General features: G+C 46.0%; 1 protein-coding gene across 1 annotated transcript; it reads left to right on the forward strand.

Moving 5' to 3' along the window:
• The first annotated feature begins 6,900 nt into the window (after nt 1-6,900).
• Nucleotides 6,901-13,703, forward strand: AGT (angiotensinogen). The gene is made up of 4 exons (XM_007938517.2): nt 6,901-7,723; nt 11,065-11,332; nt 12,632-12,776; nt 13,512-13,703. The coding sequence occupies exons 1-4, from the start codon at nt 6,901-6,903 to the stop codon at nt 13,701-13,703; spliced, it is 1,428 nt and encodes a 475-aa protein (XP_007936708.2).
• The last annotated feature ends 8,914 nt before the right edge of the window (nt 13,704-22,617 follow it).

Below are 22,617 nucleotides of genomic sequence, written 5' to 3' on the forward strand. Positions count from 1 at the left end.
TCTCTGGTGCAGGAGTTTATATTTCACATTCAAGGATTTCAGCAGCTGCAATTATGAGTAAAATTGAGTGTGCATGGGTGTGCTACTGAGTGTTTTCTGGGAAGTGGGTCTGTGGCATTGATGATTAAAGAAGTGGTGACACAGGCTAAGAGCCACTGTAGAGTCGGCATATGGCAGTTGGTCAGTAAAAAGAAATATGTGTCGAATGAATGCAAACCAGCAGTCACTATTAGCCTTTGACCACAGGCAGGGCTGAGCTGACCTGCTGGAAGGAAGTAGGGCAAGCTCTCTTTGAAATATTGTTGAGAGAATAAATATAGCTAATGTGGAATGACCAGTTTTAGCAAAAGCCAGAGAAAGATCAATACAGCAGTAGTCAAGCTTCAAAAAAATAGCTGCTGAGGGAATGTCCCTCACTGGCTTGCTATTATTCCTGAGAGAGGGGATGGCAGTGGTGGCACAGGGACAGGGAGCATCCCAGCAAGCAGCTCGAAAGAGCCCAGGAGCATTGCATAGGCTCCCTTTGCAGGGCCAGCCCAAGTTTGAATTGCCTGAGTAGGGTTAGTTGTTTCAGCACCTAGGTTTGCAGAACCTAGGTGTCTTCCATGGCCATATAACTAGAATCCACGGGCCTCTGCCCAGTAGAAAGATTAGATACCAATAACTGTATTTACTTCACAAGTAAAATTTTGAGGATTTACAATATACTCATGTTTCCTGTGGTCCCTGTTATATCTCTCAAACATACTGTGTTGACTATTTTTATTTAAAAATAATTTTTTTTGTTGCAAAAGTAATAGGGTCATTATAATTTTTTTTTTTTTTTAAAAAAAGAAACCTTAGGAAAAATCTGAAAACCACAAAGAAGAAAATAAAGGTCCCCTTAGGAGCTCTGGTGGCGTAGTGCCTAAGGCATTTGACTGCTAACCAGAAGGCTGGTGGTTCAAACCCACCAGCTACTCCTCAGAAGGAAGACTGGCCAATCTACTTCCATAGTGATACCTCCTCGGAAACCCAAAGAGGGGTCACTATGAGGCAAATCGACTTGTTGACAGATTGGTTTGTTAAGGAGCCCTAGACTCAACAGCAATGTTACCCACCAGGAACCCTGGTTGCTTGAATGCTTAAGTGCTTGACTGCTAACCAAAATTTGATGGCTTGAACCCACCTAGCCACCCTGGGGGAAGAAATAACTGGCAATTTGCTTCTGTAAAGATTACAGTCAGACAATCTTATGAGGCAGTTCTACTCTGTCACATGGGCTTGCTATTAGTCAGAATCTCATGAATGGCACCTAACAGCAGTGGCTCAAATGCTTTGCAGCTTGGAGGTTTGAATCCACCCAGTGATGCCCTGGAAGAAAGATCTGGAGATCCACATCTGAAAAACCATCCACTAAAAACCCTATGGAGCACAGTTCCATTGACACACATGGGGTCACAATGAATCATAATTCATTTGATACCAATTGTTTGCTGTTGTTGTTATTGTTGTTGTTGTTGTTGCTGTTGAGCTCCTAAAGAGATGGCCAGGTCTATGCGGTGGGGAGTGGCTGGTGGGTTTGAACCTCCAGCCTTGTGCTTGGCAGGCAACTGCCTTAGGCCCAAAGCCATCCTCTAGGGCCAATTTATTTTTATGTAATCAGATCCCACTACACGGCAGTGCATCTGGTCTTCTGGAATTACCAATGTCAATGTTGTTGTTGTTGCATGCCGTGGAGTCGGACTGACTCATAACGACCCCTCCTTGGGTTTCCGAGGTGGTATCACTACGGAAGTAGATTGCCCAGCTTTCCTTCCAAGGAATGGCTGGTGGGTTTGAACCACCAGCCTTCTGGTTAGCAGTCAAGTGCCTTAGGCACTAAAAAACTGCATACAGGACCTTAGACATAAATTTGCAGTTAATATCCTGAGATGGATATTTGTTTTTCTTAATAATCTGTCTGTCTAATGAAAACTTATTATTTTGGTATTATACTCTCCCCATCTTCTTTCTAAGTGGAGTGTGTGTGTGTGTGTGTGTGCATGTGCATCTGTGTGTTTGTGTGAGAGACAATATGTGTGTATATGTCTAAGTATGCATTTGCCTGTGTATGAATGTGTATGTGTTTGGTAGGAAGCACTCACACAGACAGAGAACACACATAGACCCTCTCATCTTTGCCCTTGTTGTCCCCTCTGCCTGGACTGGACTGCCCTTCACCAGACATGGGCTCAATCTCTCTACAACTTCAAGTCTTTGTTCAAATGTCACCTTCTCACGATGTCAACACTAGCACAACTGCAAATACCACCCCCCCCATAACCCTAATCCTAGCACATAGTAGGTTCTCAATAAATATTTGTTGAACCAATGAATGACTATAGAAGGAAAAGCATGAGCTTTGGGGACAGACACACCTACACTTCCCAATTTCTCTCTGGATGACTTTTAGCAAATGATGAATCCTCTCTAGGCTTCAATAGTCTCTCTCCTGCAAGGTGTACTTAGTAATATTCATATTGCAAAAATGTTGAGAAGATGTATGCACCTGGCATCCATGCACCTGGTATGTAGTAGCTGCTCAATAGATGTTAGGTTTTTTCCTTCTATTTTCAGACTCTGAAAACATAGTTTCCCAATCCCTCTTCTGTTCGTCACCATCACCCATTTCTTTAAAAAGGAGTTCCCTGCTTTCAGCTGCCCTCTCTCCCCTCCCACTCAGATATCTGAGTCTGGCCCCTCCCTCACACTGCCCCGAAGCTGCCAGCATGAGAGACCATGACTGGCTCCGGCAAGCCTCAGTCAATGTAAAACCCGACTTTGGACAGCTCGTTCTGTTCAGCAGCGAATTGTGAATCGATCACCATGACTTCCTGGAATGAGGCCCTGCGGAGCAGTTCTTGGCATCCGGCTGCCTACAGGCCCCCCTCCCCCAGTCCAGGACACGTGACATAATCCCACCCTCCACTCAGCTCGCAGTTGCTCTCAGCGCTCTCCCACCTCAGATACAAATAGGGCCTGGGGGTCAGTCTGAGGCCATTCTTGTTCCCAGGGCCAAGCAGAAGGTAAGTGGAGCCCCTTCCCCAAGCACCTCTTCTGTCCTGTATTCTTCCTTTCTCAGACAGCCCAGGCAGTGTGCTCTGGGATGGAGACATGGCCGAGCAGGCTTGGGTAGAGATGCTGCCAGGCGGGAGGGGCCATATCCCGCAGGGGTCGTTGCTGCTCAAACACCAAGGACATCCAGATATTGGCCGTCTTCCCTCCTGCAGCCCTTATTCCTATATTAAAAGGAGAACTGCTTCTTCTGAGCCAGAGCAGGTTGCTGGAGTCCTCAGGAACACTGGGCACAAGAGTAGCCTTATGGTGATGGTCCAGAGTCCACAAGGTCCTGGTCTGCTCAGGGGAAGAGCAAAGATTGCTGTGGCAGGCAGGGAGATTGTGAAGGAGGGCCCAGGATTTGTCACCCCACAGGTGAGTCTCCTCAAAGCCCACCTCCTCTGGTGCCTCATGTGAGGTATGGTCTGCATTTCCCTGCAGCTCCTTCAGGCAGTGCTGTCTCTGGCCCTGGGTTTCAGTGCTGGCTAATCACTTTCTCTCCCTGAGCCTCAATTTGCTCATCTATAAAATAGGAGTAATGAAAATACCCAGCCCCCCCCCTCTCATGGGGCTGTGGTGTGAGTAAGAGACCTGATGTAAAGTACCTTATAAACTTTATAACTTTATAAACTTATAAACTTTATAACTTATAAACTTTAGGATAAACTAAGAATGCAGATTCTTATTATTTTACTCAAGGGGCAGTATAGATTGGTGCTTCAGTGTGGTTTGAATCCTAGTTCTGTCTAGGATGTGTGACCTTGGATAAGTCATTTAGCTTTTCTGTTCTGAAAAATGGCACCAAAGATTCCATTTAGTCATGATTTATTGAGTACTTCCTATGTCACAGACATTATTTTGCCAGGATATATCAGCGAACAAAATAAGACGAGTTCTGTGCTCATCCAGCTTACATTCTAGTGGAAGGAGATAGTTAAGACTAAGCAAACACTCAGTATATGTACATAAGTGTTTGTTGTTATCCTCACATTATTGTAAAGCTTCAGAGCCATGTTGTTATTGTTGTTTTTTTGCCGTTGAGTCGGACCCGACTCATAGCGACCCCTCCTTGGGTTTCCGAGACAGTATCACTAGGAGTGGCTGGTGGGTTTGAGCCACCAGCCTTCTGGTTAGCAGTCAAGTGTCTTAGGCACTGTGCTACCAGAGCCAAAGAAGTAGGAAAACAGAAGAGAGGATTGGTGGAGAAGGAGAACCAAGTGAGGGAAGGAAAGAGGAAGGCAAGACCCCAGGGAGAGAGTTCGGGGTGTACCCCCCCGGAGGTTCCATTTATTTTGGGACCAAGCTGCTTGCTGACTTGGAGCCAGCTTGGAGAGCAGCAGCAGTAGCAGATCACAACTGAAAGCAAACAATTTCTACCTTGAAAACAATCCATGAAATTGCTTCACCTGAGGTGATTCCTGTGAAGGGGGAGGGTGCTGTGTTGTTTCTGCATTGCTCAGGCCCAGGCCCTGTGTGGCCTGTCCCAGCAGGCTGGATTTCTTCAGCAATAGGTCCCACTGTTTCCCTTGATGTTTCAGTTTGGTTTGGCCATCTGGAGTAGCAGTGAACTGGTAACTTAATCTTATCTGGACAGAAAGGCCTGGAAGGAGGAGGAGAGAGCTTTCTGCTCCATTTTTCTGTTTTGTGTGGCTTTTCATGAAAACAGTTGATATTGTCAAATGCATGGGGAGGAGAACAAGGAGAATCTCTGGCGGGGGGGAGGATCAAGGAGATGGCCATGAAATGCGTAAAAAGGGGCAGAGAAAGAGATTATTGTTACTCTTGCAATTATGTCCAGAAGACAGGAACCTTTTTTGACTATGATCAGAGTTTCAGAGTTCCATTGGCAATTTGATGATATCTATTTATGAGAGATGAAACCATTTTCAGTTTAACCAGACCTAGGGGAGAAAAACAAATATGATATACACTGGATGTGTGCATGGAAAAAATCTCTTCATCAGGGGGTCACAAGATGACCTTGAGCAGTGATCACATACTATGGCTCCAAAGCAAAACAAGTGAAGCCAACTGGTGGCAGACCGTGTATAGGGTTGTAAAAGTCATCCCCACCCCCTACTGTTAGTTCTGGAAGGGCAAGGAGGAGGCCTCGAAGGTATCAGGGACGAAGGTATCGGGACACAGGGGAAAAGAAGATTAAGGAGAGTAATACAGTACACCTTTTCTGAAGGAAATGTGTAGATATCGTATAAATTGTTTAGAATTGAGTGAACAATGGAATGAACATCCTCCCTTCAAGTGAGGGTGAGACCCAGGCATTAGCGTTTTATAAAGCTTTGCAGTCAGTCCAGCGGTACCAGAGCTGAGAGCTACTGAAGAAGAGAGTAGGCTTGAGTGGCATTTCTGTCACTTAGCTGCTGTGTGACCTTTGGACCATCTCTTCCTGTCTCAGACTTTTTCTTTCTGTGTCTGTAAAGAGGTGAAATAATTCCTTCCTTATCTGATTATTGTAACAATTTCAGAGGATATGAAAATGAGCTTTTGTAAACTGTTACATATACAAATGTGGAGTCCCTGGGTGGCACAAATGGTTAAGCATATAGCTACTAAACTAAAGGTTGGAGGTTTGAACCCCTCCCAAGGCATCTCAGAAGACAGTTCTGGTGATTTTCTTCTGAAAGGTCACAGCCTTGAAAACTCTATGGAGCACAGTTTTACTCCGATACATGGTGTTGCTATGAGGGAGTTAATTCCACATCAACTGGGTTATATTCTTAAATGACATATGGTGGCTGGGAAATAAAGTGTAGATTTCCTGGCTGACATGACCCAGCTGGGTCTTTCTGGCCAAGCCAGCTTATAGTGTGGGAAGAGCCTCTGTGTCTGATAGTCTTGTCTTCCAGTGGCCCTACGAGCTATCAGAGGATGTGGACTGAATCCTTTTCCACTTTCCCTGGGACTGGGAAGTCTCCACAGAGGCCTCTGGCTGGTCCATGTAGGGCTCTCTTGGGGAGAACTACAGGCCTAAGGATATAAGGGTTACGGAGCTCTGGTAGCATAGTGCCTAAGGCACTTGACTGCTAACCAGAAGGATGGTGGTTCAAATCCACCAGCCACTCCTCAGAAGGAAGATGGGGCAATCTACTTCTGTAGTGATGCTGCCTCGGAAACCCAAGGAGGGGTAGCTATGAGTCGAGTCTGACTCGACGGCACATAACAACAACCACCACCACCCAGGTCATATGTATATTTCCCAAAAACCAAAACCAAACCCACTGCCATCTAGTCAATTCCAACTCATAGCAACCCCCTTTGGGTTTCCAAGGCTTAAATCTCCATGGAAGTAGATTGCCCCATCTTCCTTCTACGGAGTGGCTGGTGGGTTCTATCTGCCTACTTTTTGGTTACCAGCACAAACCTTAACCCCAGCACCTCTAGAGCTCCTTAGGTATTTCCCAGAGAGTTTTAAATCCATCTCTTCTCTTCATTATATGTAAAAATGGATGAACTTTCCCTAGGCTACATGGTTACAGGGGATATTGGAACAACTGAAAGTTTGACTAAAACAAACAAACAAAAACCCACTGCTATCGAGTCAATTCCGATTCATAGCGACCCCCATTGGGTTTCCAAGGCATTAAATCTTTATGGAAGTAGATTGCCTCATCTTCCTTCCACAAAGGTGCTCATGGGTTTGAACTGCCAACCTCCTGATTAACAGTCAAATGCCTTAGGCACTGCACCACCAGAGCTCCTTGAAAAGTTTGAGTAGTGGGGACTCAGTCACCTTACTTAATAATCAGTTTTCACTCTTCACAAAATGATGTTTCAGGGTACGAAGAGTGACTGCTTCCATCAGAGATGGCCCCTGCCAACGTGAACCTGAGGGCCACCGTCTTCTGTCTGTTAGCCTGGGCTAACCTGGCCACCAGTGACCGGGTGTATATCCACCCCTTCCACTTCCTTACCTACAACAAGAGCAGCTGTGAGGACCTGGAGATAGCCCATGAAGAGGGAACCCCAGTCCCAACCTTCATCCCTGTTCCGATTCAGGCCAAGACATCCTCTGTGGATGAGGAGGCCCTGAGAATCCAACTGGCATCAGCAGTCAATAAACTGGAGGAGATTGACAGGGTGAGGGCCCTGGGGGTTGGGACACTGATCAACTTGAAGGGCCTGCATGTGTACACTGTGCTGAGCAAGACGTGGCACAAAGCCCATGTGTTCTCCCCAGTAGCTCTCTTTGGCACTCTGGCCTCTTTCTACCTAGGGGCATTGGACCCCACAGCCAGCAAATTACAGACATTTCTGGGTGTCCCTTTAGACACCCAGAGCTGCACTTCCCGACTGGATGGACATAAGGTCCTCTCTGCCCTACAGACCATCCAGGGCTTTCTTGTGGACCAGGACAGGAAATACGATGATGTCCAGCTGCTCCTGTCCACAGTCGTGGGCCTTTTCACAGCTCCCAGCCTGTCCCTGAAGCAGCCATTCGTGGAAGGCCTGGCTCCCTTTGCCCTCGTCACTCTTCCACGCTCCTTAGATTTGTCCACAAACCCAGATCTCGCTGCTGAGAAGATCAAGAGATTCATCAAGGCCGTGACAGGGTGGAAAATAAGCATACCCCTGGCAGGAATCAGCCCAGACAGCACTCTGCTTTTCAACACCTTTGTCCACTTCCAAGGTAAGGCAGACCCTTGGGTCCTAAGCTGGTTGTGAAGTGTTGCAATTCCCTGTCCTTGTGGAGTCATGTTTAGTGCTGCCACTGAGCTAAACATAGCTGGGACTGAGAGATGGAGCGTGGGAGTGGAAGTGAAAAAAAGAGGACTGGAGGGGCTGCCCATGTGAGTCCTTGAATAAGCAATGATTGAGCAGTTACCTACTCTCCTACTGCCCTACTGTATGCAGCTAACCAGAAAAACCGAACCAGTTGCTCTGGAGTCAGTTCTGAGATCTTGATGACTTCAGGTACAACAGAGTTCTAGAACTGTGCTCCACAGGGTTTTCATTTGCCGTGTTTTCAGAAGTAGATTGCTAAGGCTTTCTTCTGGGAAGACTCAAACAGCCAGCCTTTGGGTTAGCAGACCAGCAAAGGACCATTTTTATCCCCCAGGGATGTGTGCAGCTACTGTGGTACATATCTTACTTTCATTGCTACTTATTGATGCAGTGAAGAGTATCATTGTGTTTACTTACTGATGAGGAAGTGGAGGCTCACAGAAGCAAAATGACTTGTGCAAGATCACATGGTCACACCTCCTGGCCTCGTGCTCAAGCCAAAGGAAGGGTTCATTTCTCTTAGGAAGAGCAAGGACTAGGTTCACTATTACATGCAGAAGTAACTCTGATAATAATTTGCTTATTCTTATCAGTTTCATGCTGGGAGTGGATGTTATGAAAAAATCTGTGCTACAAACATTGCTCATTCATTGTAAGACTCTGAACTAGGTGCTTCAAGTGGGAATAGGCTGCAGGCCCTCCCCCATGTTGCCTGTCAAAGTGCAAAGAGAGAAAGAAGGCATGCAAACAAATAACCTGAACATCAAGTTGCAAGTGGAAGTGCTCCAGAAAAGTGAACTGCTAAGAGCCACCAAGGAGAAGGAATACTCTGGGACATAGGAGAGGTCTCAGTGGAGTCCCCAGGGGTAGGACTGTGGTGCAGAGGGAGGGCATTCCAGGCAGCGAGGATATCGTGAGTGAAGTCATTGAGTTCAAGGCAAGGACAGAGAACAGCAAGTGGCTTGTTTGACCAGAGCATACAATGAAAATGGCACCAGTGGAAGACAGGGTTGGAAGACTGGTTGGGACCAGATTTTGAGAGCCTTTGAGACTTTGAGTGACTCCTGCATTGCAGTTCATTGATGGGTAGGCTGTTGAACAAGGCAGAGTGATGCTCATTGGCCACTGTGATGGCCTATACTGTGTGGATTGGAGGCAGGGAGGGCAGCCTGCAGGTTATGCAAGAGTCCAGGCAAACTGGGCTGGGGACACGCACTCCAGGAGTGACTCTGCAAGTGCATGGGCAGGGGGCAAGGAGAGATGCACTTGAGAGACACTGATGAGGCTGTCCCAGAAAATAGGCAAACCTTGTGGAGGACAGAGAGAAGTGAGAAGCTGAGAGAGGACTGTGGAGACACAGATGGTAGGTAGAGCATGATAATCTTCTACAGTGATAGTGTCCTTGGAGTTACTGTGAATAATACAGAAAAGAAGAGCCTCCAACCTACTTGAGTACAGTTAAGAGATGATGCGTATTGCTCGTGAGCCAGCACTGGGGCTGCTGCACTCTCTCTGAGGGTTTTGGGGATGTTTGTCTCAGCTGTTCCCTCATAGGAGCTCCAGGAGGTGTGTCAGTGAGGAAGTGATCCCCCAGAAAGCAAAGTTGACAGAGGCCCTAGTGCCCCGGGAGTCTCATTTCCAAAAGATGCCAACCAACAGGATTCTGACTGCAGAGCTGGGAAATAGGGGGTAGAGGAGGAGAGCAGAGAGTGGAAAATTGCAGACTGCACTCAGGACACAACCCACCTCCACCTTGTTCCTGCCTTCTGACTGGGCCCAGCTTCTTAACCACCCCTGCCTCCATCTCTATCCAGTGAGAATTGGAATGCCTTCCTGCCCTCTATACACAGTGTATTCATGAAATTAGCATGGTGTCTATGTACATTAAGCTCCCCTTTGGCAATAAAGTTCCATGAAAATGGCCTTCACAAATCTCTGGGCATTTCTGATGATCACAGGCCAGGGGTCTGAGTTACTGAGTCCGGTGCCCTTGGTCCACACTTCCTATCATCCTGAGATCCAGGACATCAGTTGACTGGACCTTGGAGATTGACTTAACCTTGTGAAGAGGACTGTGCACTGTACTCAGAGGAGCAGAGAGGGTGGCCATCTCCTTTCAGAGATCATCCTCTGGGGACAGCATCCCTTCTCTGTTGGGTACAGATAGCTTTGTTGGAAGAAAGAGATTTAGTCCTTTATTCCTTTAGATTAAAACACCTCCCCCAGGCCTTCTTGGGCACTTGGGAGAGCTCCGAGTCAGGACAAGAAAGACTGAAGGGCCAGTCTGTGATATCCTATACAGCATCCCCTTGTCCTCTTAGAAATACCCCTGGAGAGTCCCTTTCCAGATGAGGGAGAACATTGCAGGGGGAGAGAGTGATTGGGATCAGACTGGGACTGCTGTAATGGGGAGACCCCAAAGAATAGTAACAGCAGCTCTTTACTTCTCCCATGACAGCCTGAGCTAGGGAAGCCCTGCTCCTCTGTTGTAACAGGGGTTGGACTCCTGCTGTGTCCTTGCTCTGTAGTCCTAGTTCCCTACATGAACTTAGCTTCTTTGAATTTAAGTTACACATGTTGCCTCTGTTCAAATCCCATGTCACACATCTACCCCTAGCATCAAGGATGCTGAGAAGTGGGTCTTTATTCCAGGCCACATGCCCAGTGATAGGCTCTCCACCTGTAAGAAGTAAGAGTGGCAGCTGGAGGGCCACCAGCAGTCCTATCATAGCTGATGTTGTGTTCAGATACAGAGGGTCTGGGCTATCTGGTGGTTTCTAGCTGGGTAAGTTCTTTCAGTGCTCTGAGCTGTGGCTCCTTGGCCAGGCTTAGAGGAGAAGGTTTACTACCTGGTATTCAACAAATGGCCATTATTATTTTTTTGAATTCAAAATGGCTGGATTTTGGAGGAGGAAGACTGGAAGTATACCCAGGGTGACATATTGTGCTGAGGAACATATAGAGAAGTCTGGGGTGTGCTGGGGAAGAGGAGGAGAAGCGAGGAGAGGTATGAGTGGTAGCAAGGTCTTCCAGTGTCTTCCTGTGAAAGGCCACCTTCTTCAGAAGCACCCGTTTTTCTCTATGGGGGACTGGGGCTGAGGCTGCTGCACCTCAGAGGAGGGTTCAGGCTTCAGCTCTAAGCCAGTCCCTCCCACTGTCTCTGCTTGGTGGATACTCCTCCTCCTGTGCCTCGCTGCTGCCTGGCTACCATCAACTCTACCTTACCTACCCTGTCTTGGTTTCCAGGGACTTTGAAGGGACTGTCCCTGCTGGCGGAGCCCCAGGAGTTCTGGGTGGACAACACCACCACAGTGTCTGTGCCCATGCTCTCAGGCACTGGCATCTTCCAGCACTGGAACGATGCCAGCAACAACTTCTCTGTGACCCGAGTGCCCTTCAGCGAGAATGCCTGCCTACTACTGATCCAGCCCCAGGATGCCTCAGACCTAGAGAAAGTTGAGGCCCATACTCTCCAGGTTGACTTCCTGACGCGCAAGAAGAATGTGGCTCCTCGGTATGGCTTCTTGTAAACATGTACTGAATCTCAGGTCCCCCATAGAAAGTGGGAGATCATGACACTCTACCCAGGCATGGAGCAGGGAGGGTGAGCAAGGTACTGGTCTAGCCAGGTGGTCACATATACTGCCACTGCTTTTCTGGAGCAGACCTATGTGTTCACCCACCCATACATCCATCCAGCCATCCAACCTACCCACCCAGTCATCTATCCACCAACCCATCCATCTATTGATCTCTTTTTAAATTTATCATCTTTCTTTCTGAGTGCAGGTAAGGTGAAGGGGAGAAGAAACCATTCTTTTTCTTTGCTTGTATTTACCCACATGTTTTGGAAGGAGAGGGAGGCATATTTGCCCACCCCACCTCACACCTACTCAGGCTTTAGCATTCCAAGAGCTTCTTGCTGACAGACTTTCCAGGATGGTCTAACTTCTGAAAGAGATCTGAGGGTGGAAGCTTTCTCAAGGAACTTTCTTTGACTTACAAAACACTCATTCCTTGTGTAGTCTTTGTTTGCTGCCTAGAGCAGGGTTGCCATTGGCTCTTTTTTCCTAGTGTGGCAAAAATAAAGCCAGTTCTCTTTAACAGAAGCATAGCTTTATCCTAACTTTCAGGACCAGGCCAATGGAGCCCAAGAATCTGCTCCTGAGTCTGGCACTGGGACATATCATGGGGTCTACAAATGGCCTTCAGATGTCAACTCTTTTAAATGTTTGGATGTCACCAGAAGCATTCATACGTTCTTAAGGATGCCGAGGAAGAAGTAGACTTTTCTATGTGGTCACCAAACTCACTGCCATCAAGTCAGTTCTGATTCATAGTGACCCCCATGAGGTTTTCTGAGGTGGTAAATCTTTACAGAAGTAGATTGCCACATCTTCCTTCCATGGAGTGGCTGGTGGATTTGAACTGTCAGCCTTCTGGTTAGCAGTGGCTAGGAAGACATGTTATTTTAGAGAATATGTGGTAGTTTTTCAATTAGCCAAGCAATACATCTTCAATACACCCAACCTAAAAACAGAAGAAAACAAAGAACAATTATTCATGGTTTGTCACCCAGAGATTATCCCTGTTAAATTGTGTATGTCCTGATTATACTGTCTCAAAAGACATGAAAGGATATTATTGTATTTATTGCAAAAAGTGTTTCTCAAGGGTTAGGACAACCTAGTTGGGCATGGTGGGCAAAATGTTCTCAGAGACAGGTATTTCCAAGGCCAGCCCAATCCCTCCAGCCGGGAGCCCCTCTGTGGGAGCTCTTAAGGAATTTTCCTAAAGTGGACTCTCTCCCCAGGGTCATACGCCTGACCATGCCCCATCTGGTGCTGGAGGACTCCTATGACCTGCAGGACCTGCTTACCCAGGCTAAGCTGCCTACTCTGCTGGGCCCTGATGCACACTTGGGCAAAATAAGCGACACCAACATTAGAGTTGGAAAGGTAGCATGTGGGGCCACCATGGGGTTGATGGGATAGAATAACAGCACAGAGGAAGCCTTCAGGGTGGGGTGGGGGGAGGTGAAGAGGAAGGAGAGAATGGGCTGCCAGGTGTAGGTGGAGGGCATCCAGTCCCCCTCCAGCAGGGTTTCCTCTTGTGGAGTATATGTTGGTTCAGTCCAGGGTCCCATCTAGATTGTAGGGCAGGACTGGGACTAGGCTGCAGAAAGGGAAGTGCCTGGGGCTCTGAGAAAGAGTGCCTCACTCTCTTCACCCCAGTCCCAATCTTGTCACACAGCTCTCTGCTTCAGGGAAACACCCAGCAGTAGACATATACTACATGTGCTGGTGCACCTCCACAGCCATTGACTAAGCTTCTGGGTACTGTGGTGGTGCAGGGGAGAAAAGGGAGCACTCCCAGGCCTGCCCTCCTACCTCACAGGGATGTGATCCCTCATTATTCACTCAGCTCATTCTGCAGGATGAGGAGTCCTGTGTGCCATCATGGGGCAGCAACTGGGTCTGCCAGGGGCAATGGACAGGTGGAGGCAGAAGGGTTCGAGTGATGCTTTGAGAGGAGCCACCATGTGAGCCAGGCTGTGGCTGCCCATATACCTGAGGGCACATTGCCCTGATTGCTGAAAAAGCACCCCCACCCCAACCCAGTGCCGTACAACTCTGAGGACACTTCCCCACTGCCCCCTGTCTCCTATTCCTCCTGACGTCACTCTTTTGCAGGTACTGACTAGCATCCTTTTTGAACTCAAAGTGGATGAAGGCAAGCAGCCCTCAGAGTCAGCCCAGCAGCCTGGAGAGCCTGAAGCCTTGGAGGTGACCCTCAATAGCCCATTCCTGTTTGTAGTCTATGAGCAGCAAGCAGCCACTGCCCACATCCTGGGCCGTGTGACCAACCCACAGTGCAGGGCGTGAGTCTGCCACAGGACTCTGTGCCAGAGGGTGAGGCCTTGGACAGCAGGCGTGAATTTGTCACCACCGTCTTCCATTTTCCCTTCTTTTTAGTTTGCTTTGTGCTGGAGAGAAGTCATTTCTCCCTGATAGAAGAGATGCTGTGTATAATGAGCCTCAGGTGATACCCCAGGCTTCCCAAGGTGGTCAGTTGGATTGAGGATAACAGGGTGTGGAGCCTAGGGCCAGAGTTAGCCTGGAGTACTGCCCTGGAAAGATTCTGAACAGACTAACTTATTTTAGCAACCAAAAAGAAAACAGAGATTAGGTTTTGAAATTAAAACAGATTTTTCATTGCTTCGGGTTTATTTTCTGCTTATTGAATGTGAGAATATGAATATGACCAGTATGTAGACTCCACAATACCATAGTTTTTCTTTTGTGTACCATTTTAGATTTTTGAAAAATTCCTTATGAAAAACACAAGCATCTGAATTCATGTTAGAATGTAATTCCATGATTGATTATCCCTTGTGTTATTAATAAATGTCATGTAATGATAAGCAAAAATTTGTGTCCTTCACCCAGCAGCAGAACAGGTAGGTATAAACTAGCTGACAGATTGTGCCATGCTTTTGAGGACTTTGAGTCTTGTTTTGGATGGAATTTTGTGTGGAGAGCTTGGGCTGGTACCAACCAGTCAAAAGTAAAACTGTACTTCTCAGTGAAGAGAGGTTTTAGGTGGGGCCCTTCTCTGGACACTTCCATCCATAAGAATAGTGATCATTGTTGATGGTCATCAGTGTAACAGACATATGGGCGCCTGTGGGGGCACCTAATAAAGGGAATAGGCAGACTGGCATTTCTTTACTAATGAAATAGGGTCACACTGCTGCATATATTGTGCCTGGGGAGCAGAAGATAGAGAAATACACCTTCACAGATATATATTTGCAAAATGCTTTCATTGAGTGTCTCTGCCAGCCCTCTGTATGGGAACAGACCTACATGTCCTAAATCTTGGACGAGGCCAGATGACAGCTGGGTACCCACAGGTGCTGACTGATAACCATGAAGATGCTTCCTCATGTGTAAAGCACTTTATCTTCATCCTCTCTTCTTCCCTTCTATAAACACTGGAATAAAAATGATATTTATATATCTGTTATTGATAAGCACTAAGGAAACAATGCAACAGTGCCCAGGAGTGCTGGTGGGGATGATGGTGTCAACGTTTACAAAATTCTTTCACTTAGGTAGGAGCCCTGGTGGCTCAATGGTTAAATGTTTGGGTGCTAACCAAAATTTGGCAGTTCAAACCCACCAGCTGCTTTGCAGGAAAAAGATATGGCAGTCTGCTTCCAAATGGATTACAGATTTGGAAACGGTATGGGGTAGTTCTACTCTGTCTTTCGGGGTTTTAATTGACTCAATGGCAATGGGTTTAGTTTTTGGTGTTCATATAGGTGAGTTCAATGGCTTCAGCAACGTTCTATGGAACTGCCCTGTCAGTTCTGCCAAGGCCCCCAACACAGACTGAAACCAATGGGTAGTCATGCTCCCAGGTGCTATCCTGAGAACTGCATGGTATGAGGACAGGTGGAGGAAGGCTGCTCTTCTGACTCAGATGGAACCCATGCAAGGGCAGAAAACAGCAAGGATATCCTTCAGATCTAAGGGCAATGTGTGAGAGAAGGTACTCAGTTTCTCATCTCACATTCTTGTGTTTCTCCGCAGCTTCAGTGTTGAGGAGGGCAGCATTTCCTTCCCCACCACTGGAGGCAAAACTCAGTCTGATCAGGCTCTGATGAGGCCAGGCCCATTGAAGGCAGCTGGTTGTGGAGGTCAGGAGTCTGGGTTCCAGAGGGAGACTGTCTGGGTGCAAGGTTGGCTATGTGACTGCCTCTCTGGGCCTCAGAGCCCTCATTGACAAATGGGAAATGCTTGAGTGAAGAGGTAATAACCACTACCATGTCCATGGCATTCAGTACATAAGAGACATGACTGCCCTCAAGTCCCGCTTTATGGAGTTAGAGTTGCAACAAAGGTGTGTGTGTCTGTGGGCTTCTGGACACACTCAGTTGCAGCTTCACACCTTCATCATCAGGACCTTTTAAAGGCTGTCCTCATGTGTTCTGGGCAGGGCTTCAAATCAGTTTTTCCTAGTTCAATCATGGCCATTGAAGCCAAATCAGAATGGACCTGAATTTGTATAATGTAGATGAACTAGAATACAATGGGGAAAATTATGGTTTGCTGTGCTGCTAGAAACTTAATCTCCCCCTTAGAAAATAAGGACAATATATGTGTTTCATAGCAACCAAATATCTTGATAGTGAGAGTCAGAAACAGCACTGGCCAACCCAAAATGGCAGCTGACTGCACTGCTTTGAATGTGTGTCAGTCTCCACAGTCCTGACAATAATCCAGTCTCCCACATCAGGCTCCCGAATTGACTGAATACACTTTTTCCAAGACTCCTACTCCAGGGCTTCAACTCATAATTTTCCCCATTCTAGTTGCTGTTCCACTTCACTCAAATTAAAAAAATCCAAACCTGTTCCAATTTTGCTTTTTCAGCCATGACTGAACTAGTTCAAACAAGTTCAAAGCTCTAGATCTGGGCTCATCGAAAGTACTTTCCTTTAGTTGTCCTCAGAAGACAGTAACTGGCATGGATGTTCCTAGTTACCTGTTCAGGAAGAGCCCTTTACATGGAAGGGACAACAGTGGACATTCTTGGTGCTGCTACAAGGGTATTTACACAGCCCCATCACTTGTCATGGTATGGTTGCTAGAAACCTGTTTCCTTTCCCCACTCCTATTCATTGGTTTCATTACATCAATGACATCATGTTAACTGCTGAAGATGCTTCTCTCTTGTGGGATTTACTAGCTGCTCTCTAATCACCCACCTACATAGGAGATGACCCATGAACCCCCAAAGGGTGCAGGAGGTGGGAACATCAGTAAAATTCCTAGGGTATTTTGGGATGTTGGAGGGTATTTGTATCACACTTAGCACAGTGCTTGAGACTATTGACTGGTAAAAAAAGGGTTCAGCTTGGAACAGAATAGCAGCAAGCTTTCGAGAAAGTGAAAATGTTCCTTGCACAAATGAAAACACTGGGTAAAATATAAGACAGGCTACATTCAAGATTACCCCAGCACAGGCTAGTATGTCACCAGAGCTTCCTCCCCTCTCTGCTAAGAGAGGGAAAGGCCTGTTGCTAGCAGACATCTGGTACACAGATTGCTGTGGCTGAGCCATATGAAACTGGCTTAGGGAAAAGCAATCAATAAGCCATATTAAAGGCTGGATGGATGGTCATCATCTATGACCCCTGGCCCATAACTCTTTGTGCAGACAGTTGGGTAGTAACCTGTGGATTAATGATGTCAATCAACCAAGGGTATAAGGAGCAGTGGAAGATAATGGGCAAGGTCTTATGGAGGAAATCCCACAAGGACATCTAGGATTATCTCCAAACTTTGGACACTGACCTGTTTTTCATGCAGCAGCCCGTTCACTTCTTTCCCTGCTAGGGAACCAAGAAGCAGATACTATAGCACAAGTTAGAATGGTGTGTCCAGAAAGGGAAGCTATCTACAGGATTCACCAGAAAAGCAGACACTGCACTCCTGTGTGGGTTGGAAAATAGCCAGAAACATACATAGCAGTATAGTTAATGGTTTAGTGACTGCTGTTCAAAATTACCCCGTGTGCTCATGCTAATCAATACCCAAGGCATCTGCCCCACAATCCTGAACATGTATCTAGGGAACACAGGTAAGGATGAACTGGCAGGTAGACTATCAAGCAAAGCTTTCCTGACGGTTTGGGCCAAAGTGCTGCCTGAAGTTTTGAGGCAAATAAATTCAGCTCCCACTGGGGCCTTTAGCCCCACAGGCGAGACTCAGAGCCCTGGATGACCTTCCAACCATGATACGAGTGACATTGTGGGCTCTGGAAGCAGCGTGGTCCTCTGCACACTTCAGGACCTGGTTCTGGCAAGTGGAACCATATACTGGTGCTTGTTATGGGTCAGCCCTCTAGGATATATTGGTTACTTCATCCCTCTTGAGGCAGAGGAACTGATTGGCTTAACATGGGAACCCACCATCCCGCTGCACAGAGGGCCTGAGTCATGCTTCACCTGGACTGGGACAATGGTTATAGCACGAGGAACGGAAGTAGGTTTCCTTTTCTGGCTTAGAGCAAATTGGGTGACTTTACTCACAATCCTTCAGGTGACCTCCCTGGGGCAGCATGTATGTATGGTATATTCAGCCAGGAAAAGTGCCTAAGGCCGCCACTGTTCTCATCACCCTGAGAAGCCACTAGCATAATCCTAATAGAAGGGAAAGATTTCCTCCTCTTGGTACATACTAAACACCTCTCTTTCCAACTGTAGTACCGTAGTTACGTCCTACTCTTTTTTTCTTGCCTTTGGGGCTGTGAACGGCTTCCTAGAATGGCTCAGAGCTTTGCGGAAGTCCACCACACAACCAAGTGCTAGGTCTGTGGACAACTCCCCTTCTCAAGTACTGAAGACATGCCTGGGAGCGTGAACTTCTGGCCAGAGCCAATTAAATATCCATGGGAGACTCGTTTAAGGCACGTCCAAGCCTCTATGAATCATTAGGGGATAACAGGAGAGAGAAGGCAAAATGACTGGTAATAAATTTTTTTTTCAGGGGAAAATAGTTTTGTCTTACATAGAATATTTAGTTGTACCAGAATGTGAAAGATAGTAAAAGCTAAAGTTGAGGGTGTGTGTTAAGTTGTAGAAGACTTGAGGGGAAATGAGCTTTATTTGCCTTGGTTTATGATACCTGCAAATAATGAGTTTGAAAAGAGACTGAAGTTTTAAGAATTTTACAATATTAGATCAAATTTGATGGATTTTTCATAAGATGGAAAAAAGACTGGTGAATTTTTCACACAAAATGCAACTTTTTATTAAAATAGTAGTAAGATCATAGTCTTTAAGAGATCAAATGACATGGACCAAGCACAGTGTTTTCCAGTGGTCTTTTGACTGCTTTTATTCCTTTCTTAGGAGCTCTGGTAGTATAGTGCCTAAGGCACTTGTCTGCTAACTAGAAGGCTGGCGGTTCAAACCCACCAGCCACTCCTCAGAAGGAAGGTTGGGCAATCCTACTTCTGTAGTGATACTGCCTTGGAAACCCAAGGAGGGGTCGCTATGAGTCGGGACTGACTGGACAGCACTCAACAAGAGCAACAACAACATTCCTTTCCTTGGCTCCATAAAAGTGATGGGACAAATTGAAGCTCTGACCAATTTTATAAACAGATCTTGAATGACAGCAGGAAAAGCTTGCAGCTATGAATTGCTGAGAACACCCAGATGAGTAAAGTAGTTCTCCAGAACTGGATGGCTCTGGACATTCTGCCATTCAAGATGGAACATGTGCTGTAGCAAAGACTGAAATGTTTTTAACTATGTACCAGACTACCAGGAGCTCTGGTAGCATAGTGGCCAAGGCACTTGACTGCTAACCAGAAGGCTGGTGGTTCAAACGCAACAACCACTCCTCAGAAGGAAGGTTGGACAATCTACTTCTGTAGTGATACTGCCTTGGAAACCCAAGGAGGGGTCACTATGAGTTGGGTCCAACTCAACGGCACATAACAACAACAACAACAACCAGACTACCACCAGAACACTACTGATTATTAGGCCATAAGAACCAGAGTCCTGAACACACCTGATGACTAGCCTACTGTGGTTGCCTGGTTTTCCTCCTTCCCCTCTAGCTGATGAGGGATTTTGCTGGGTGTTGGCATTTTCCTGGGTATAGGGGTTGTTTTATTGTTTACCTATATTGCTGCTGCGGCCTGTGCCTCCAGCTGTTCTACCCTGCCTGTCCCTACCTACATAGATGTGACACTTCCTATCTGGGTCCTCAGGGACCTTGTAGAAGAGGGAGGCGTGTCAGATTTTAAGAGCTGGCCTCAATGGGTGGATTGTAGGGTAGCAGGCTTTTGTGAAGCCAAACATGGCTACACTCTTGCTTGCGGCTAGCTCACTTCTGCTTGCCAAGTCACTCTTACGTAACACCTGCTGGGGTGGCAACACCTGCTGGGGTGGCGTGTTGGAGGTCCAAGCCACCATTGTATGCTAGAGCAAGAAAAACCCCTGCCTCTCTCTGAGAAGTGTGGAGCCTGGAGTCTGCCCTGAGGCCACCCAGGCATTGCCTCAGTAACTTAATAAACTCCTGTATTATCATCTGAGCTGCCAGCCTCATTCTTTGGTCTCATGGCACCTTAGGCAAATTTAGTTACCAGTCCGCTCCTAGACAGTTGCTTTAAATGGTGCACAGAATCTTGAATCCAATCAGTTTCCAAAAGGGGCAGTAGCCACAAGTCAGTCACTCCTTAGTTTCACCTCTCAAGTGGAAGATAGATACATCTTAAAATCGCTCCTCTCACTTGGGCAGTTTCTTTTATTATGTCCTAAAACAACTGCAAATAAAAAAAGGATTCAAGTATGTATTGTCTATTGAATTCAAAAGTGCCAGCTGTGTGGTGGGCTTTCTGCTGAGGCCCAGTAGGAAGCCAGCCCAAGTCGCCCCTGGCTGACTCCTGGAATCATCGGTGACACGATCCTATAATGTAAACAGTAAAGCTGCTGCTCAGAGACACTAGACATAGTTGACACGCTGCAGCCAGAAGAACATAACATTTGTATCTATTTTATTTTAAAATGCAACTGGCAATAGACTAACCAATTTCTACTTAGTAGGCTGCTTCAGCTTCTGGCAGTTGCTAGGAGCACAACTTTGCCAATAGACTGCTGTTCTCCAGCTTTTTTTTTTTTTTTTTAATGTGTACAGTTATAAATGGGAAATTAGGTCAGAATAGATCTCTCAAAATATACAAAGACACAAAATGCCCAACTTTTTCAGACTACTTAGCACAAAAATATTAATACTACTGTTACGTTGTTATGTGCTGTCGAGTTGACCCAGACTCATAGCGACCCCTCCTTGGGTTTCTGAGGTGGTATCACTACCAAAGTAGATTGCCCCATCTTCCTTCCGAGGAATGGCTGGTAGGTTTGAACCGCCAGCCTTCTGGTTAGCAGTCAAGTGGCGTAGGCACTCTCTACTGAATTCTATGTCTTCTAGGGGTTGAAAGTGCTTATCCTTTAGACAAAGCAATTATTTAGCAATTAAAATTACTTTCAGTCAAGACATTTTGGCTGGGGGTAAGCTCTAGAGCTACAACATCCATGGTAATACTTTTCACAGCCCACCATATTTGTTACTCAGTTTAGAAAACAGGAAGATTTTTTTTTTTTTTTCATTTTGCAGCGAAATGTGAACAGGAAGAAATGTATTAAAAATCTTCATGATTTCCCTATAGAAGTTGTACTGAGCACAACTATACCATCTTTTTGCTTCCTCCAGTGTTGAGCCTTTTATGTAACAGACAATCAAATGGGCAGAACTCATTCTGTCCACTGCTTTAGGCTACAACACCTTCCAAAAGAGGAACATGACCTGGAGAAATTTTTAAACACTTGTGGCATATTATTCTGATAAGGCTCAAGAATTAGCTATTTCTATATCACTCTCTCAAAACACAGCAAAGAAAAAACTTGACCACTGCAAGTAAGAAATCAAAGTGTACAAAACATCAACTCTGAAGTTTAATTTGCCTATGAACCATTTTAGAGTTGAAAGAAATTCAAGACATGGACATAAGGTACCAGTAGCTTCATTCTGTAAAGTTTTACACTTTTAAAGTACAACACTAATCAGTACAATTTCTATAGGGAAACCTGCTGCAATGTTGGGCTCAAGCTATCCTGGGCCCCTTTCTCATAATTCAGGCAAATTGCTGGTGTTCTGGAATCTTATTTTTGATAACTATCAGTATCTAACAAAACAGCAAACATGGCATATTGTATAACAATATTCAAATCAAATGAACATCAAAAATAGATTCCTATAGTTAGTTTCATCAGATTCTTTGTTTAGACTGTATGGAGCTCCCTCTGCCTGTTGGGTTTGTGCCTGCCCACTGTCAGTGGGAGAAATGCTGGGAAGGTAAGAGAAGCAAAAGCAATAGTTCTGCCTGGTAACTTTGTGGAACCTGTGATTCTATACATGAATTGGTAACTCCAGTGCATCTGCTTTTTAAATTCTCTACCATTTATTTATTCTTTTCCTTTCTCTCTCTATAGCTAACCTTTGAACAAAGAATGAAGTTGAGATGCAAAGAAACACAAAGGCAGAGAAATAAAAATGCCTGCCTTCATATAATCATCAAATTGACAGGGACCATTGCTCTCTGGGTTAATGCTACAGCTAAGCACAAGCTAAATTAAGCATGGTGCGCCGCACAATGAAAACAAATGAGAGTAAATGAGCCAGTTGGCTCTCCAGCATTTCTAACTTTTCTTATTATTATGTTCTTTCCCCCCTATATTAATGATTAGCTTGCAGAAAGGGCAGTTACCCAGTGACTTCCATGGTAAGGTGCACTGATTCTTCTCCCATGGAGTATAATTTCCACTATGGAACTGTAGTGGACAGGATCTTCACTAGGTTCTAAAAAGAGACGTTTTCCTATATGGAAACACCTATCCATTATAAGGCACCAGTAAAGAGGAGTGTTTAATTTGCACTGAATTTGCTAATAAAAGGTGCATACACTCTTGGCAGACATTTCTTTTATTCAGGAAATACAATTTTTCTTATTGTTGTAGCTCCTGAGAGAGGTGTGGGGAATAAGCATGATCAGAAAAACTGTTCTTAACTATCAGTATTGATGCGGAACCCCACTTTATATAGGCTCTCTTACAAAGTCAATACACTGACAGTTATTGTCACCTCAGAGAAGGGCGCTTTCACACAGTAAGCTACAGTAACTCTACTGCAGGAGTCTCTTCTACCTGCAGGATTG

The sequence above is a fragment of the Orycteropus afer genome, unplaced genomic scaffold (genome assembly GCF_000298275.1).
Source record: "Orycteropus afer afer isolate SDZICR_OR568_19922 unplaced genomic scaffold, OryAfe1.0 scaffold00050, whole genome shotgun sequence".
Taxonomy (NCBI): domain Eukaryota; kingdom Metazoa; phylum Chordata; class Mammalia; order Tubulidentata; family Orycteropodidae; genus Orycteropus; species Orycteropus afer.

Excerpts from the sequence above, each read along its gene's own strand:
- AGT (XM_007938517.2), top strand. The coding sequence starts at position 6,901 with ATGGCCCCTGCCAACGTGAACCTGAGGGCCACCGTCTTCTGTCTGTTA. Across the intron at positions 7,724-11,064 it reads CACCTTTGTCCACTTCCAAG|GGACTTTGAAGGGACTGTCC; the intron begins GTAAGGCAGACC and ends CTTGGTTTCCAG. Across the intron at positions 11,333-12,631 it reads AAGAAGAATGTGGCTCCTCG|GGTCATACGCCTGACCATGC; the intron begins GTATGGCTTCTT and ends CTCTCTCCCCAG.